The sequence below is a fragment of the Condylura cristata genome, unplaced genomic scaffold (genome assembly GCF_000260355.1).
Source record: "Condylura cristata isolate star-nosed mole 26May11 unplaced genomic scaffold, ConCri1.0 scaffold00011, whole genome shotgun sequence".
Classification (NCBI taxonomy): domain Eukaryota; kingdom Metazoa; phylum Chordata; class Mammalia; order Eulipotyphla; family Talpidae; genus Condylura; species Condylura cristata.
The window spans coordinates 40,301,336-40,319,395 of NW_004567112.1; the positions used below are offsets into that span (position 1 = coordinate 40,301,336).

Sequence of the window (18,060 nt, forward strand, 5' to 3'; positions counted from 1 at the left end):
CATGGGCAGAGTTTCAGTTCCATTTGTTGTCAGATGTGGGCTCTTGCTAGGTGTCAGCTGGGGGTTGAGGTCCCGGACCTCAGGGTCAGAGCCTTGAAGAGCCACATACAAATGGACAGGGCAGTCGACATGGGAAAGTTCACCACTATCAGTGATTCTCAACCCTGACAGCTCATTACCATCTCACCCAAGTATCTTGAAAAACATCCCGAGCCCAAGAACTGACTTATTCACTTTAGGAAGATCCTCAGCAGAGACATTTAAAAAAGTGTTCCCCAGGTGATTTTTATGAGCTGACTGAGCTGAGAACCACTTAGTTAAACAATGTTTATACCATGATACTATTAACCTCATTACCCAAACCAGATTATTTTGGCCTTCTGTTGCTTGTATTTGTAGATTTTTAAGAAGGATTAGGCTATCTTTTTTCACCTACAGTACAGGCAATTTTTTTAGACCTTTAGGAAAAGTCTAAAATTTCCGCTAAATATGAGGCAAATGGAATATATATGAGTTGCAATTAATATTACAGGATTCAATGGCTAAGGATCATTCACTTAAATGTTGCCAACTTCAGTAGAAGTGAGGGGTTATTTTGAACTGAATTTGACTCAATTCTACTCTGTTTAGGTGTCACTAAAGATATCTTTGCTGCCTGGCCTGAAAAAAATTTTAAAGTACAGAGACCACTAATATATGTATGGCATTCTCTTATGTGGACCCATTCCCCTCTCAAATCATGACTATGGATACAACCTGTAACTAGTATCTTGTTGAATAACCACAGGACTTTGGGTTGCTATTTCAAACTGATAGTGTATGCTAAAATATCTGAGATGCAAGAAAACTTGTGGAGAGTAAGAACTTACCTACCTCACATACTAAGTCTGGGACCAAAAAAAAAAAAATCTAATAATAGAGAATAAATAAAATTTTATTTAATGAGTAAAGAAACAGTCCATCACATCCTCTATATTGCTTTTTTTAAACATCCAGGTTGAATTAAATACTAATTTTTTATTCTTATTTTTCTTTTTCTAGTTGCACATTTTCCAAACAAAACACAACACCCAAGAAATCTTTAAGGAAATATGACTCCAAACAGTGAGGTTTCATGGAGATAATGTGGTCTACCAGAGTACAGGACCATATACTTTTTGAAGAAAGACAGCTAATGCTCACAAACATATTGGCTTAGCAATCATTGGTTTTTAGTACCACAGACTATCTAACACTCAAAGTACAGAGGAACAAGAATAAAAGGTAATATCCATTGTTTTCTAGTAGCAAAGGCAAAATACACAGTTTATGTGATTCACACATTTCCAAATGGCTGCTAGAATGATTTTTTTCCATCAGTATTTCAATAGCCATAAAAGTACTATAAAAACTAAATTGGCTCAGACTTCCCAAGATGGAAGCATACCATGTTTCTGGGGCCTCGTGTGTTTTCTAGTGGGAAGAACACAAGCAGGAAGAGGAGGCAATTGTTTAAGGTGGCACTTGATTCTAGCAGGAATACACTGGCTACAAGGGCTCCATTTCTCCTTATTTGAAGGACACGCATGTGGGCACATGCATGTACTTTGTTGGTCCTCAGCACTGAAAATTCAAACTGAATGTAGCTGAGAATGCAAAACAGACCAAAGGATATGCTCATATTTGAGGGTTTAGAGCTGTCTGTTATCCTAAAGCTGATACACTTCCATATAAGGTCACTGACACGTTAGCTTGGAGTATTTCTTCACTTGGGTCTGAAGCAGCACAATGGGGTCATCCTGAATTGCTTAAGCCAGACAGGATGTCTGTACACTGTCATTTCCCCCACTAGCTTCAATCAGAACCTTAAGAATCAGAGCTCCCTTAGGCTAGTCTGCCAATGCTAAAATAAATTTCCCTGAAATCTGCCTACATAAAATAGATGGAATATTTCTTGGATTAACTTGATTTTTCTCCAGACTTTTAAAAGTGGTTTGCCATCTTGGAAGAAGAAATTCCATTATCATCTACTAACCATCTAGGAAATGTGAACTTTAAAACAAATACACTTATTACAGAAAAAAATATTTCTAACTTTTTTTTGGGGGGGGGAACAGCCCTGCTACCATCTTTTTAAAAAAATATTTTTTATTTTTAAAGTAAACACTTCATATTTTATTTAAGTTATGCTCCATCCTGGGACTCAAGTATCTTGCTTACTTTGCAAATAAAGAAACAGACACCCCAGAGTTAAGAAAATTAGAGCATATGCCTGAAAGTCATCTGAATTATTAGATGAATTAGATATTTGCCCAGGGATTTCTAGAAATAGAGCTCTCCTAAGGTCATTACATATTTTACAGATTTTTATTGCAATTGGGAGGTTTGGGGAGATAAAGAAAGGTGATGAATAGGTCAAGAGAGTTAATGTTAAAGGTTGGAAAATTAATCAGAAAACAGGATAAGTTATTAAAAAATCAAAATACTGAAAAAATCTTTAATTTACCAATGTTATGTTAAAAAATGCAGTTGAATTTCAATGCTCTTGTAGGAATTATTTTGGGGATTTAACTCTCCCTGAAATGCTCAGTAAAACCATTTGTGCTCTATAAGTGTCAACATTGGTAACTTTTCAGTAATTATCACTAATTGTGGGAAATTAGTTTATCTGACTGTAGTTTACAGATAACCCTCTGAGTCTGTATAGATTCAAATTCTTTGGGACTTTGGAGCATTGAGCAATTCACTTTTGCTATATTTCATGAAAATAATTCATATTAAATCATCTTATTGTTCCAAAATTAAATTTAAATTTCCACTAACTTCTAATCTAAACTGGTGAAGCCTTGCTCACTTCCTCCCACGTCTCCATCTTTCCCATTTTTTATGCATATCTGTTTTCAGTTAAGAGTAGAGCAAGTCTTATCCTAGGGTGTTAAAGATCATTCTATGAAAAGTATACTAGAGTTTTATGGAAGCTCAAAACCCAGTTATCTTTCTCTTTTTCTAGTGACATTTAACCATAATATAATTCAGGTAGTAATTTTTACAATTTGGATTTGAATCAGAAAAAAAATTAAATTGCTTTTAAGAACCAAATATATTTGTACATAAAAAATTGGTTCAATCATTACCAAAAAACAATCTTTAAGCCTCAAAACTAAAACTCTTCTGAATTTCATAGCAAAAAACATACATCTCAAAAAAACAAAACAAAAAAAACATACATCTATTCATCCTCAAAATATTTGCTGCCAAATAATGTTGAAATATTTTATTATTAGAGAACCATTCTCTGATATATCTTAAAATCATCTAGCAAATTAAGTGTTTATATGCCTATATAGTCCAGCCATATTTTTTTATGCTTACTTTCAGGATTTATACACAATTCTCAGAGGATAGCAAAGTGTATTTTTCTGTTTCTTGCAACTTCAAGGATATTGTACTTTGGAGTTTAAAGTGACCATTATTTACATATTAACAAAAGATAGTCTGTTTATGTTTTATAGTAACAATGTAATTAGACAGAAATAAGAGGTGAACATAATTTTTAACAAATATGCATTTTTTTTGCACTGCACAGATTTTTAAAAACATGGTATTAGCAACTTTTTTAGCATACTGATGACCAGTGCATTGTCAACGTTTAGACGATGCCTGGCATTCTTTAAGCATCGCTTCACTAATTAACCATCTGAAATGTTGATCCATTTAAAACAAGAAAAGGCAATGGTGAAATGGACTTCAGTAAGTTCTATTGCAGTCTAAATAACTGCTCATCTTAACTAGGAAAATACAGGTTTTCAACTCAACCATCTGTGGAAATACTTTGAGTCCAGGTTACCCAAGGAGCCCAGACCTTTTAAATAAAGGTCATTATGAGAAAATTTACCTATGAAATTTACAATCAAAGCCCTATACAAAAAGACCCAGGTCAGGATCTCAGCTTGGAAGATAGCTTGGGTGTGTGGGAAGGAGCAGCAATGGAAGAAGCTGAGCTGTAACCAGCAAGAAAAAATTTCATGTCCGAGTCAGCTAGTTTTCAATACTTTGTCTCTCAGTCTAATCTAGTCTAGTTAAAAACAAAACAAAACAAAACAAAACAAAACAAAACAAAACAAAACAAACTTAAATCAATTACAAGTTGGTGAGAGAAGAAAGCAACTGCGTTTAAAATGCAGCACTTCTGGAAAGTTAAAGGACTCTCAGGTGTTCATAATTTGTTCAATTGGACTGCTTGCTTCTGAACATCAAGCCAAGCAAGACGCACGCAACTAGAGCACAGTCATTTTCAAGCATGAAATGTGTTGGCAGGCCATGGGGAACGCATGTGATGGGATGGATCCCAGCAGTCGTGTTTCAGAACATGGGGAAAGCACAAAATGGGGTAAGTACATAAAGAATCACAGACTTCAGCTTTCACACATCATACATACACAAAACAAGGAGGCAGTGGTCTTTCTTACTGACGGCCTGTCCTTAGGACCATCGTGTGTAAAGCCATAGTTATACATATTATAACTCAGGCATGAGTTAAACGGGCTTTTCTTGGTTCCCCGTAGAAATTTGGCATTCCACGTGTGTGGAAATATAAACTGAGTTTTAAGCAGCTAATTAGAAGCAAACATTTGGAAGGCAACTCTATTATCATTTGAGGGTTATCCAAATTAACCTTTCCATACAAATGTCAGTTTTTGACTCCTTGGGGGACTGTTCTACTTGGCACGGTCATTCAGAGCTTTAGTTATATCCACTGCTAGTCTCTTGACCATTTAATTTTTTATTGGATGCCTATGAAAGTTATGTGAGGAATAGGGCCCTCCCTGGTGGTGCAACTGCTTTATAGAGCACAGCACTATGAAGCTACCGCAGCCATTGCAACCTGAGTTCGCCCCAGTCAGGGAGCTGACCCACATGGCCCAGCAGACCTCTCCTGACCCACCTGCTGCTCCCCTCAGCAGTGTATTTCAGTCCATCTGCCTGTTCCGCTCCCCACTCTTGTCTTTGGTGAGTCTTCTCACCTGCCCCTCCCCACCCCCACACCCCTGGTCTGTACCCTCAGTCTGAATGTATAAATAAATAAATCTTAAAAAAAGAAAAAAGGAAGTTATGTGAGGTGAGAACCATACCTTGAAACCAGTCCCACTATTTGGCAATTCTAATTAAAACTTAACTTTTAAGATGAAGGGTGCTGTTTCAAAAATGCAGTTTGATTTTAATGATGTGTTTTCTTTCTTCACTTCCCTATTGATGATTCTCATTTTTGTGGTTAGTCAAGTTAAGGAAAGTCCTTCAGTTTGGAGAAAAGTGTTTATGGGATCCATACAACTTTTTGAAACAGAGGACCAGGTGAATTACATCAACTTTTCTTCTTCCTTGGTCTATATTTGTAGGTTTTTGAATTTTCTCTGAGGGCTTCATGAACACTACCTTTCTCACGAATGTGGCACAAAATAAGGACAAACTGGATGTTTATTTCTACCTTCCAGGCATGTACTGCATGTAACCAGTGGGGAGTGTGTTCTTTACCAGCACCAATAAAATAAGATTATTCCTTCTGCATCCCTTTGGGCCTTTCCCCATAGTACTGGGATGATTCCTTTGTCTGACTGGAATCTTCTGGGAAGTTTTTAAAAAACACTGATGCCTATTCCACTACCCCAGAACTTATGGCCTGGGCATGAGGATTTTTAAATAGTAGCTGTTCTGTAGACTCAGTTGACTTTATATAGAAACCTACTGACTTGAGCAGGACTTTAAAATTCAATTTAGGTCAACAAATACTTGTTGAGTACTTCGTCTGTGTGAGGAACACACAATCCAGCAAGTAGCTGAAATCGAGTGCTGGCAGACTGAACTGATGCAAGAGGGGAGACAGGCAGGGGGATAGAGGGTAATTTATATAAAATCCTGTGTAAAGCAGCCTCATCTCCAAACTCAAGTAATTTACTGTAAGATTTCAAAGGAATTAGAATTATATTTGTTCAGACTGGTAGAGCAGAAATATTTCACAGAGGCAGTGGCATTTGAAGTAGACTTTAAGGAACTGGCAAGATTTTCCTTTCAGGAAAGGAGAAACATGAAGTTGGGAAGCATGAACCTGTGTTAAGTTTGCTCACACACTGGGTGTGTTTGCTTAGCAGTGGATGACAAGTTTCGAGATCATACTAGAGCAAATCTTGAATTCCACAGGGCAGAACAAATGGCATATGGCTGATTCCAAGAAGACACCGAAGATTTGACAATTGGGGAATAATGTGATTGGTGCAGCACTTAAAAGAGAAAATCTGATGCTGAGATCTGGGCTAGACTTAAGTGAGGAGAAACAATAGGACTAGTAGAAGTCTCTTATGGTTGAAGTCAGAGTACTGAGGGAAATAAAGACGGTAGTGAATGTTTGAGCTGAGGAACTGCAGGGGATGGAAATATAAAACAAATCAGTTAGAATAACAGGATTATTCAAGCAATTGGCTTGAGAAAATCATGACTTTGACACGTTTTATTTGAATTAGTAGGGATGTGATAGGGCCATTAATAGAAATCATTAAACTAAGTGGAATAATGGTTTATGAAAGGAACTGATGTGGCCTCCCTGGTGGCTCAAGGGGTTAAGTCTCAGCACTATGAGGCTATCGCAGCTACTGAAACATGAGTTGGAGCTCCAGCCAGGGAGCTGACCCATATGGCACAGCACACCTCCCATGTCTCACCCGCTGCTCTCCTCAGCAGTGTATTTCAGTAGATGTGACTGTTCTGCTCCCCACTCTGTCTGTGGAGAATCTTCTCACTCTTCAGGCCTGCATCCCACCTCTTATATACATAAATAAATAAATATTAAAAAAAAAAGGAACCGATGAATTTGATTTTGGATGTGTTGAGTCCACATATATCCAGCAAAACTAAAATAGTATCCTTACTGTAATTGGATTCCAACTGCATTTTTAAAGCGGGACCCTGCTTAAATTAAATACAGTGGTTCCAATAAAGGGAGACTTGTCTTACAGGCAACATTTGTCAATTTCTGAAGACATTTTGAAGGGGGAGACAGAAGCTGGTATGTAGTGAGTAGAGGTCAGGGATGTGCAATTCAGCCCAGACGTCAATAATGCTCAGGTTGAGAAACTGTTTTAGCATTGTTGTTTAAATGTCAGGATTTTTGTTAGTGATATTTAGGTTAAGTAGCTCCATCTAGTGGTCAAATGAAATATTTATCCTAGTTCTGTGTTGATCATGAAAGGACAACAAATTAGAAAAATACTCAGAAAGAGAAGGGTGTCTCTTCATGAAGGATTTACAGAAATAGATAGGATGGGGTGTACAATCTGGGGGGTACTCCTGGAGCTTGAGGGTGCTCTTTTCTTAAAAGAGACTTCAAAATAAAAGACAACACTGAAATAGAACATTTTACAAGAAGCATTTTGTATGAAATATTTCCTATTTCATTACAGTTATCTATATTTATAGTGTTGTGCCTGTAGACATGAAAAAAAGAAATCAAATAGTTCTTCTGAATAACTGACTGAAATTTTTATTTCTTAAGAATGTAGCCATCTTATTTCATTAGGAAATAGAGTGAAAATAAGATGCCTTTAGAGTCATGAGTAATGTAACATGAATAACACTAACAACTTGTATTTAATAAAGAATAGCTTTCTTCTAGAAGCAGCTTTCTATGTGCCTTATATCTTACCTTCCTACTCGACTGTAAGCTCCCTGAAGGCAGGGACTATGCCTTTCTCATATCGTTGTATCTCCCACAGCCTTTGGCATAACACCTTACACACAAGTGGCTTTTTGAATGAATGAATTTATTTTTACACAGGAAATCCTTGCTTTGAAGTAACAAATATTTCAAGTCTTCCTGGGCAATTATTGTTTGTTCACTTGAGTAAGATGCCAGCTGAGGGTGCCTGACTCTGAACACCGGAGACTTAGGTATACAGAGCTGGCATCAGATACCTGCAATCCATTTAACCAGTGAGTCTAGAGCAAACTATGCTGTGATCATCACTGTCAGGGCAGTTGTGGACTGGCGTGTGAGTTGTACATTCATTCATCCAATATTTATTGCATGTCTACTTTATGCTAAACACATTTCTAGGCACGGCAGATGTCAGTGTGAACCTAAGTTTTTAAATTCTTTAAGTTGGGGGGCAGGTTTTGGACTGATGGACTAGCATCAAGACGCAGAGATCTCGTTCCTCCCAGTTCTCCAGATAGTGTAGTATTTTCTACATAGAAAATAAGATTTGATGAAAGATGGCAAAGTAGTCCACAGCAGCTTGTCATCTACAGTCACGAATCTGCTGGAGCAAGTGGGAAAACAACAATCTCCCTTCATTCTCCCTCTTTACACCTCTGTCTTCCTCATTGCCTAGATACTTTGGGGAGCAGGGAGGAGTGACAGGGTCAGTATTTTATGGGGAGAGGACGATGACTCTTCCATATTTTGCAAGTGATAATTGAAGCCAGTTATTTTTAAAACGACCCCACAGAAGCTTTCTTTCTGGTTGATTGGTTAGCAACTCCTTAGTACCAGAGACTAGAGACCCATAAAGTCAGAGAGAAAAAAAAAAACCACTCACCATTGTATCTGAAAGAAAATGGTGGAGACAGATTGGGGCTTTTCAGCTACAGAATAAGTGCATTGAGCAACAGTGAAGGTGTCAGTGAACTTTTTGTATCTCTTGCACATTTTGATACTTTATTGTGTACATTTGTGAGTTGTATGGCATTATCTCCTAGTGCTAAGTAGAAGCTGATTTAATGAGTCACCAAAATTAATACTATGGATATAATCAGTGAAAGGTAAGTGAAACCTCTTCATCTGTTTCCTTTGCATTGTTTGTTTGTGGTACCAAAGGTCACTACTGCCTAACTCCTCTGAGCCCAAGCCTAGGGCTCCTAATTGTTCCTAGCAGAGCCTAAAGGTTCCAAACACAGCAAGAGGCAGGGGAGCATGCCAACATTTTACCCAAAGCAGTGGATGGCAATTGCATGGCATCTTTGGTTCATTTGTCTTCTCATATTTTTGCTGGAATCTTTAAAAAGGTACAACCTTACATTTCTCCCCCAGTTGAGCCGGGAAGAGTCCCCGACTGACTTACTTAAAGTACTCTTTGCTACTGTCCAGCAGTGTGGGAACTTACTCAAATCCAGTTGCTTGGAAACCACCATGATGGGCGTGTTCTCCTTCCCCCTTCACAATCTGTCCCCTTACACAGCAGACACCCAGATATTCTTAAAGTTCATCACTCTCTACTACACTCCGAGAAGAGCATGAAAACACCATTGTGCTCTCTATGGAGGAAAACGCGGAGAAAATGTCAAGTCCTTTCGTGGTGAGAGATCCGTAGCGACTGCCAGTGGGCCGGATGGACACAGGTGGTGGGATCTGCTGGTGCCACTGAGCTGGAAAATGGACCAAATGACATGTTACAGTCAGCGACTACAATCTAGCAGCACCTTGAGGGTGCATTCTGTGTTCACCCCAACACTCCCAGTGGGACATAGGTCTAGCATTAGGAGGTGCTAGGTACTCTGTTTGGCTTCCACTTCCAGAGGTTTCTGGTCTGCACTCTCTGAGGTGCTCCCTTGAGAGTCTGAAAAGCCATGTTTGTAAGAGAGTAATAAAATTCCCTGCCAGGAACAGGAAAACTGGGCTGGTAATTGCTCCAACCTTTAATTTCAAATCTAATTCATTCTAATCCAGGAAGATCTGGGGATACGAGGAGGAAGAATGGGGCAATAATGTGATTTCTTAAAATGATCCCTCTCATTGACCGAGTGTGGGCCAGCGTAGATAAGGATTATGCACTCTCAAGCTGGAGACGAGAAGCCTGTGAAAATGGAAAGCAAATGAATGAAATATCTAGCACATCCTAGCCACCCACTGCCTGCCCACCATCCTAATTAGTTTGTAATGAGTTCTAAGAAGACTTGCAAAGTGGCGTATGTGAAATCAGTGATGATAGTCCAGGGACAAAAGAGGATGTCTTAGAATTGCCATCTTCACCCAGCACTGTCTACAGGAGCTCCTGATTTAGCAGACACTACCCTTAGGCTTGCACATGGCCTGAATGAAATATCCATCTCGATGGTGCAGAAACGGACTCAGAAATTACCAAGCAGTCTCCTGTTTAGGTTTTTTGGGGTCCTGGGTATGAAGAAGGGCAAGTAACAGGTGGAGATCTACATTTTAAGCATTCAAGTAGCATCCAGACACTTCATTTTTGGAACATAATAGGTCTAGTCTTAAAAAATAAATACATTTTTAGGCTGCCAATCACACAAAAGTGTTCAATTGATTTGATTACACTAAGTATGTCCGGGCTCGCAGGGCAGGCCACGTTGCTTTCCAGGAGACGGGAGCTTATTCTGCTCCTAACTCAGACAGGCAGGAAGTCATGTTGGGGAGCCTGTAGGGAATTTAACCAAGTCCTGCATTTCCCTGCCCCTCTCTTGAATTCCAATTGAGGAGACAATGCCTCCTATTGTTGGCGCTGTGCAATTAGGACAAGTGTTGAGAGGTGAGCCAGGACAACTGTACTGAGAACTCGGCCTCCAGAGGGCAGGATTTGGACCAGAGTCCTCAGTTTCAGGACTTACTGGTACAGTTTCTTAGTTGGTGACCTACTTCTTTCTGACATGGTGGTGTGTGAAATGGTTAAGGGACTTAGCCTTCTAAAAAACATCACTGGCCTCTCTTCCCGTAATTCTCCCAGGGAAAAGTATATTAGAGTCAGTTTTCCTCATTGTTGAATTTCTATTTGAGCCTGAGAATAAGGGAAAGTAACCATTTCCTCCAAATGTTAGACCTAGGGGAAAATGGCGAGTAAGACTCCTCCTTGGTACTAGGAGAGGCATGTACCTGGGGTGGACTTACAGATAGCAGGATCCTCTGGTTCTACACAGTTACTCTTATTTGTTAATCTTCGTTAATCTTATTAAACTACTAAAGCATAACACATTGCTTAAATCAACTAACTTTTTTAAAAGGGCTCACTCTTTGAATTAAGGAATGTGTCTCAAAAAAATAAAACAAAAACCAAAAAACCCCACAAAACAAAACAACTCAACTAAACAAACAACTAAAATTATAGAGAAGAGGCATAGAGTGTACAAATACATCAATAAGGATTAACTTGCTAAATCTTTTTGAAAATTAGGAACATGACACAGAGAAACAATGAAAAAAACTGGATTTTCATCTGAGCTTTGGGTACTAACCTCTCTGCATCTTAGTTTCCTCAGCATTTAAATGAAGGTAACAACAACAATAATCTCATGGCTTTGGGAGGATCTAAGGGTACAATTTTATAAATTACAGGTCACTATACAAATGCCACTTAATTTTTTTAAGACTGCTCTCTATTATTAGTCTGACTGTGGGGCTCAGTTAATAAATATTTGTGGAATAAATTAATAAATGAATGACACTGGCAAGTTCTGCTTGTGGAGATACAGCCGGGGACATGACAGGAAGCGCAGTCCAGAGGATGGTGCATGGAGTAAGGAGCCCACAGAGACGGCATGAAGATGCTGGATGATCAAAGTCCAAGCAGAGGAGTTGCAATTCCAAATATTGTAAATTCTCTTTTGGAAGAAGTTCAAGTACATAGTAGTATATAAAAGTACAAAAGCCGGCCCTCCCTGGTGGCACAGGGGGTTAAAGCACTGCACTAAGAAGCTGAAACCACTTCTGCATGAGTTCAATTCCCGCCTGCCCCGGAGGTGACCACATGGTGTGGCAGACCTCTCCTGACCCGCCCGCTGCTCCCCTCAGCAGTGTACTTCATTGATCTTCCTGTTCTGCTCCCCACTTTCTGGTGAAGTCTTTCACTACCCCTGAGTCTCTGGCTTGTACCCCAGTTCTGTAAGCACAAATAAATAAATCTTAAAAAAAAAGTACAAAATCCTAGGCAACAAGCTTGAAATGACTTTAAAAGATAGGTGATGGAAGCAACCCAGGTGTCCAAAAATAGATGACTGGATAAAGAAGATGGGGTACATATCCACAATGGAATATTACCCGGTAATCAAAAAGGATAAATTTATGCCCTTCTCAGCAACATGAATGGAGCTGGAAGGGATTATGCTCATCAAAATAAGCCAGAAGGAAAAAGAAAACTACCGAATGGCCTCACTTACAGGAGGAATGTAGAGGAACTAAATAAGGAATAACTATCGTGAGTAAAAATCAAAATCATCAGGCAACTATAGATCAGAAACATTTCGTAGGGGAGGAAGAAGGGGAAGGACCAGGACAAGGGTGGGAAGAGCACAAGGGGACTATGGTAATGGTGCACAGGTGAATGGGTGGTGGGAATTTCATGGGGAAACCATACATTGTACAAAAATGAAGGATGGTAAAAAGAATATATTTAAAAAATAAACTGCAAAAAAAATAAAGTCCATCTCTTAAGCATTAAGATATAATGTTACCAGTTCATTTATGGAAATGTACTATTCTATCCTTTAGAAAAAAAGGATTTTAAGCTGCCTGTCGCACACCACTGTTCAACCACTGCCATTACACTACCGTATATATCCAGCCTTGCAGTGCACGACACGATGCCAACTTCGTTCTTGGCTGACAGTGTGTACCATCCAGCATCTGACTTCTTGGCGGGCTGAATGAGGAGGCAGACGTAACCTGTCGCATCCTGATGCATACTGGAGACAAGAGAGAAGGCAGGAAAGACTTAAGGTTTGGGAAAATGTTTCAGTGCCAGGCTTGCCCATCCTTCTGTGACCCCCCAGGGGAAGAAAGCAAGCACTAGAGGCAAAAAAAAAAAAAAAAAAAGCAAAAAGTAATGCAGTGGGTCTATGACCTGTTCTTGCCTTTGGCATGGAACCAATTCTTGTGGGGTCATTGTCACCCCCTTGTCACAACCAAAGTCGAGAAAAATCTCTTTTCTAAGCTAGATTGGAAATTTCAACAAGGATTTTGTTAGGAAGCCATGCAACAGTAGACCATGGTGAGAGGTAGATGAACTGATAGGTGTGAAGATGGTATTTCCTAATGTGACCAGCTGGGTATCCATGCTATTTAGTTTAGTGAACTTCAGCAGCAAATCAGAATGCATTTCCCTCAGTTTTCTCTAAAAAAAATTTCAACCTTGGCTGTAATTGCAGTCATAGATAATTACATCAGAGTTTCAGGCTGGTGTTAACTTTAGAATAGAGGACTCTGTTCTCGCCTGTTTTGCCAGAGAAAAATCCTGACCTATATATACATACAGACTCCTTAAATGCCAAAAATCTGTAAAAGCCAACAGATACAACATCCTCTGGGATAAATTCAGTGTACTGTGAATTCATTTTCTGGAGAAATTTTTGTACACAAATTGCCTTTGTTTGTTTGCTCTCTTGTGGCATCAAACCAAAATGACAAAGAATCAAGGATGGTCTAGGGAGATCAATGGAGAAGATTTCTTCTCTTGAAGGAACTGGATCCTTAACATTACTTAAAATTCCAATCAAGTCGTGATGGGTTGGGTAGGAGTGTTGCATCCCCCTTCCAGGTTTGTTTCACTGTATTTTATTTAAGCTTATTTTTACTGTCAAAGAGGTTTTTCTAGGTAATTTGATGCATGATATATGACAAAAAACAAGGCAGCCTCAACCACAAATTGCTCATATATTTTCAATTTAAAACTTAAGGTTCAAAGCTGTGGGACATCCATGTAATGAACTACCCGTCAGCAGCAAAGAGGAATATTCATGTACATTTTTTGATACATGAAGGACGATCAAATGAATTGTACTAAGTGGGAGAAGCCAGGTTCAAAGGCTACAGACTTATGTGGGTGGCCCAAGAAGCCCTATTGAACTTGGAAGTCCCTGTGAACATGAGTGGGGGTTGTACCTGATCCTCCCTCTGGTAAAAGAGATGGTCTCATTGTCTTTCTTCCAGAAGAACACAGGTGGAGGCATGCCTATCACTCGACACTCCAGCCTCACGGGGTGACCTTCAGGAACACCACAGTTCTGCAGTTTTTCCAGGATCACTGGTGCTTTCTTCACTTCTTTGGCTAAAGGAGAGAAGGGCAATTTTTGTTTAACTAGCTGGTTCCTTGGGGTTCGTACCTCACACTCACGACAGTCCTGGAATTCAGCAGAGTGGACTCTACCATTGTACCTCCTTTTCAGAACACTTGTCATGAGTTAGTAAAGAAGACTGCCTTCATAGAAGCTCCAGAAAGTATTTTAAAAGAAATGAGGGAATCATATCCACATATCCCTTAGGAGACAACGCTCAAAGACCTGGATGCTGACATGGGGTGTAAATAGTAGGTGTATAGGTATCGCATTAAAAGGTGTCTTTAATGCTTAAGTGTACTTAGTACATTTTGAGAAAGTGTACTTTATGCACTAAATATATATATATTTTAAGATTTATTTATGTTTACAGAACTGGGGTACAGGCCAGAGGTGTGGTGGGTGAGAGGATTCACTAGAGACAGAGTGGGGAGCAGAACAGGCAGATTGACAAAGTACACTGCTGAGGGGAGCAGTGGGTGGGTCAGAAGAGGTCTGCCACGCCATGTGGGTCAGCTCCCTGGTGGGGGATCGAACTTGTGCTGTCGTAGCTTCGGAGAGCTTCACAATGCAGTGCTTTAACCCGTTGTACCAACAGGGAGAACCCCAAATGTATCTTTTTTTTATAGAATTTTATTGTGAGAAGCTATATTAACTATGCTTCAACTGTTTGTTTTGAAATATTGCTACTGACAAGTTGAAAGAACTCTATTAAAAAAAAGCACAAATGATACCAAAGGAAAAGCCAAAGGAGGCTTTTCCCTCTCAGAACCAAAGGAGGTAAAGTGTTCTGACTCAGGGTTCCAGAGTCAATATTTTAGCAAGACAGTGGGGAAAAAGTAAAAGCTTATAATCCATGTATTCTGAAGAAGGAATTTTCCCTACTATGTTGGGGGTCAGGGGGAAAGGTGAGAAAAAGAAAAAATAAATATGCTGGAATGGCCACAAAGAGGGTTATCACTCTGACACCACCCTGATTTCCTTCAAGGAGCGCAATTGGGAGGCCACAGGAGAAAAAGCCCAGTGCTCAAACACAAACCTTCTAACTTTGGCTGGACCATTATCCCCAAGGGCTGGCACCTTGGGGTGATAATAATTTGTTCTTATCTTCAGGATTATTTTCAGGATTACAGTGTTTTTTGTTCATTTCATCTTATAAAGTAAAGTTTCCCTTGCCTTATCAATTCAACCTTTTTGAGTACCTTCCATGATTCAGAGACTGAGCCAGACACTGGAGATACACAGAACAAGTTAGAATCTCTGACCTTAGAAACTCACTGTCTCTTCTTGGATGCAAAGGATTAAATAATTTCTCAGAAGGTTGCAAGTGCTTTAAAAGTCTCCTCCTTTCTTCCTTCATCAGGTCTAAGTGACCACAGCAAAAGAGGATGTACCTGGGGATTCATTGCGCATGGGCACTGACATCTGAATGAAGTTGAAGACAGAGTAGTAGTTTGCTAGACAAAGAAGGCCCTTGAAGCAAAGGCACAGAAGCTTGGCTGGGGGATTGGGGAAGAGTCTGTTTGATGAGCTATAAAGAAAGTGATCTGAATTTAGTGATTGTTAATTAGCTGTTGATTACCTGATTGATTATTATAGTGATTCACATTTATTACATGCACTTATGCACAAGGCCCATGCTATAGTGTTAAGTTGCTGATGTGTCTTTGAAGACAGCGTAAGAAATAAGAGTCCTTACCACAGTGAAGGAGAAATGGAGATTGGATATGGTAGGGCAATGGACTAAGGAATTCTGTCAGAAATACTGCATATTTGGGCAATAACTTTAGGGGGCCCCAGCTGCAAACCTTACCTACTACAGTGAGCTCCAGACTAAAGGAATTCTGCCCAGTTTTGTTGGTGGCTACACATGTGTAGGTCCCAGCATCGCGTTGAGTGAGTGGGTCAATGAGCAGAGAGTGGACTCCAGTCTCCCTGATGAGCATCTTGTGGGAGGCGTCTGGTAGCACAGGTTGGCCATTGAGCAGCCAGGTCAGCTCCGGGGGTGGTAAGCCACTCACCTAGTAAATGATAGGGCAGCTGATGCAAATGACAGGTTGACAACAGGCAGATTTATTTGGTGGCTGAATTCTTCATCCTCACTAGTGCCAAATCGATAGTAATAGAAAACATGGGTGGGAAGCTCTCTTTGCAGGGCATCAGACCAACAGGGGTCTGGATGAACTTCTTATGAATTGAAATTATGTAATATTTTGACCCCCAGTCAGGTCATGATTACAATAAATAAGGAGCTAAATAGATAAGAGACCTGCAGCATAGGTCTCACAAATGATATGTTTTATGCCTAAGAAGAAATAGGTAGCCAAGAGAAAGGGCAGCTGTTAGAGTTTTCACAATGTATTATAATCATTGGGGAGAATCTTATGGTTAAAAGTGGAAGAAGTAACAAACACTCCTAAACATGATTTTGAAAGCCATTGGGAGAACAAGAGTCACTTAGAAAAGTGAACTCCACAATTTCTTAACTTCAAGACTTTACTAATTTTTAAAAAAGATTTATTTATGCATATAAGAACTGGGGTATAGGCCAGAGGTGTGGGAGGTGAAAGAATTCCCCAGAGGACAGAGTGGGGCACAGAACAGGTGGATTTACTGAAATATACTGCTGAGGGGAGCAGAGGGCAAGACAGGAGAGGTCTGCTGTGCTATGTGGGTCAGCTCCCTGGCTGGGGATCAAACTCATATTGCAGTGGTTGGTGATAGATTAATAGTGCTGTAATCTTTAATCTCTGTGCCACCACAGAGGCCAAAGCCTTTATTAATTTCAGCTAATTTTCCATTGTATTTTATATCTTTGACTGGAGCTTCTAGAAGGGTTTCTCTTTATAATGAGAGATATCTACACTATTCTGTTGAACTTTATTTTTGGTTGAAAAATTAGAATATAGAATAACTAAAGGTCATAGAGACTGATTAGTATGAGAAGTCAGCTTCTGTTCCCAGTCATATTTTCATAACTATACATTTCTGAAAGGCCATATTTTATAATGACTCACTCCAAGGATGCAAAAAAATCACTTCTGGCTTACTAGTAATAAAGAATTTGTAGGTACCATCAGCAAGTATATCCCTTCTTTGGCTATCTTTTACAAATGCAGTACATTCAATACTGTACATATGTAATTTTTTTTATTAAGATAAAAAGGCTTAAACATTTTATGAACTGCTGTTGTCTGTCATTAAATATTCTAAAAGTGATCTCTCTCATCCCTAATCTCCCTTCCTCTCCAAGAATGACACACACAAATAATAAGTACAAGTAAACAAGACAAAAATGAACAGATTTTGAACCAAGGATGGGTGCCATAGTCTACCTTACAGTCCAGTCGACAGAGGCGCCCCTCGTGAGCTACCATATCCCCGGGAGCCTGTAGAAAATGTGGTCGGAAAAAGCGTTCCTGAATGGGCTCTTTGTCTCTTTCTTGTACTCGGGACCTTCCCCTACAACAAGTATGTTCCAGCATTAAACATAGAAACCAATTTACAAATTTATGGCAACTGGCATATAGGCAAGGGAAGAGAGCCAGGAGAACAGATATTTGGGGTGGGAGGATGGTGGGACGGGAAAAGAGGTTGCTGGATCATAAACAAATAATAAATAATGGGGTGGAGCATGCATGTTGTACACGGTAGGATTATTTTGTGAGATCTGTAATCAAATATACAGGCTTTAGCTTCTTTATTTCTGAGTCATTCTGGGGTAAGTGACGCAACCCCCTTTGCCTTGGGTTTGACCAGTTGTTCAAGTTTCCAAATAAATCAGTATTCAATCTGCACCTCAAATGAGGCTCAGAGCCAAAAAAAAAGTCCTGTTTATTACTCAGAGCAAGTCAGCGGCAATCCTATGTCTCTGAGTAATAAAATTTAGCCTAGCTATAAATTAGAGCATTAAAGGTGACCATGAACTTCAACTAGTTAAGACTGACCAACAGGAACAGCTGTTGCTAAAGGAAAAAAAAAGGAGGTGTAGTTGCAATGGTGGTGAAATACTGTATCGAAACATGGGTCACTATT

The 18,060-nt window shown here is 39.6% G+C and overlaps 1 protein-coding gene across 3 annotated transcripts in view; it reads right to left on the minus strand.

Annotated features, from left to right (window-relative positions):
• Positions 1–8,696: 8,696 nt before the first annotated feature.
• Positions 8,697–18,060, minus strand: part of MYPN (myopalladin) — a 75,101-nt gene continuing 65,737 nt past the window's right edge. For 2 of the 3 annotated variants that reach the window (XM_004680843.1, XM_004680842.1), the window contains 5 exons: positions 17,361–17,487; positions 15,839–16,046; positions 13,853–14,018; positions 12,524–12,657; positions 8,697–9,393 (listed from right to left, as the gene is read on the minus strand). In XM_004680843.1, coding sequence (XP_004680900.1) covers positions 9,224–9,393; positions 12,524–12,657; positions 13,853–14,018; positions 15,839–16,046; positions 17,361–17,487 — 805 coding nt within the window. In that variant the 3' untranslated portion in view covers positions 8,697–9,223. The remainder of the gene's footprint in view (positions 9,394–12,523; positions 12,658–13,852; positions 14,019–15,838; positions 16,047–17,360; positions 17,488–18,060) is intronic. The other variant, XM_004680844.1, reaches the window with a different exon arrangement.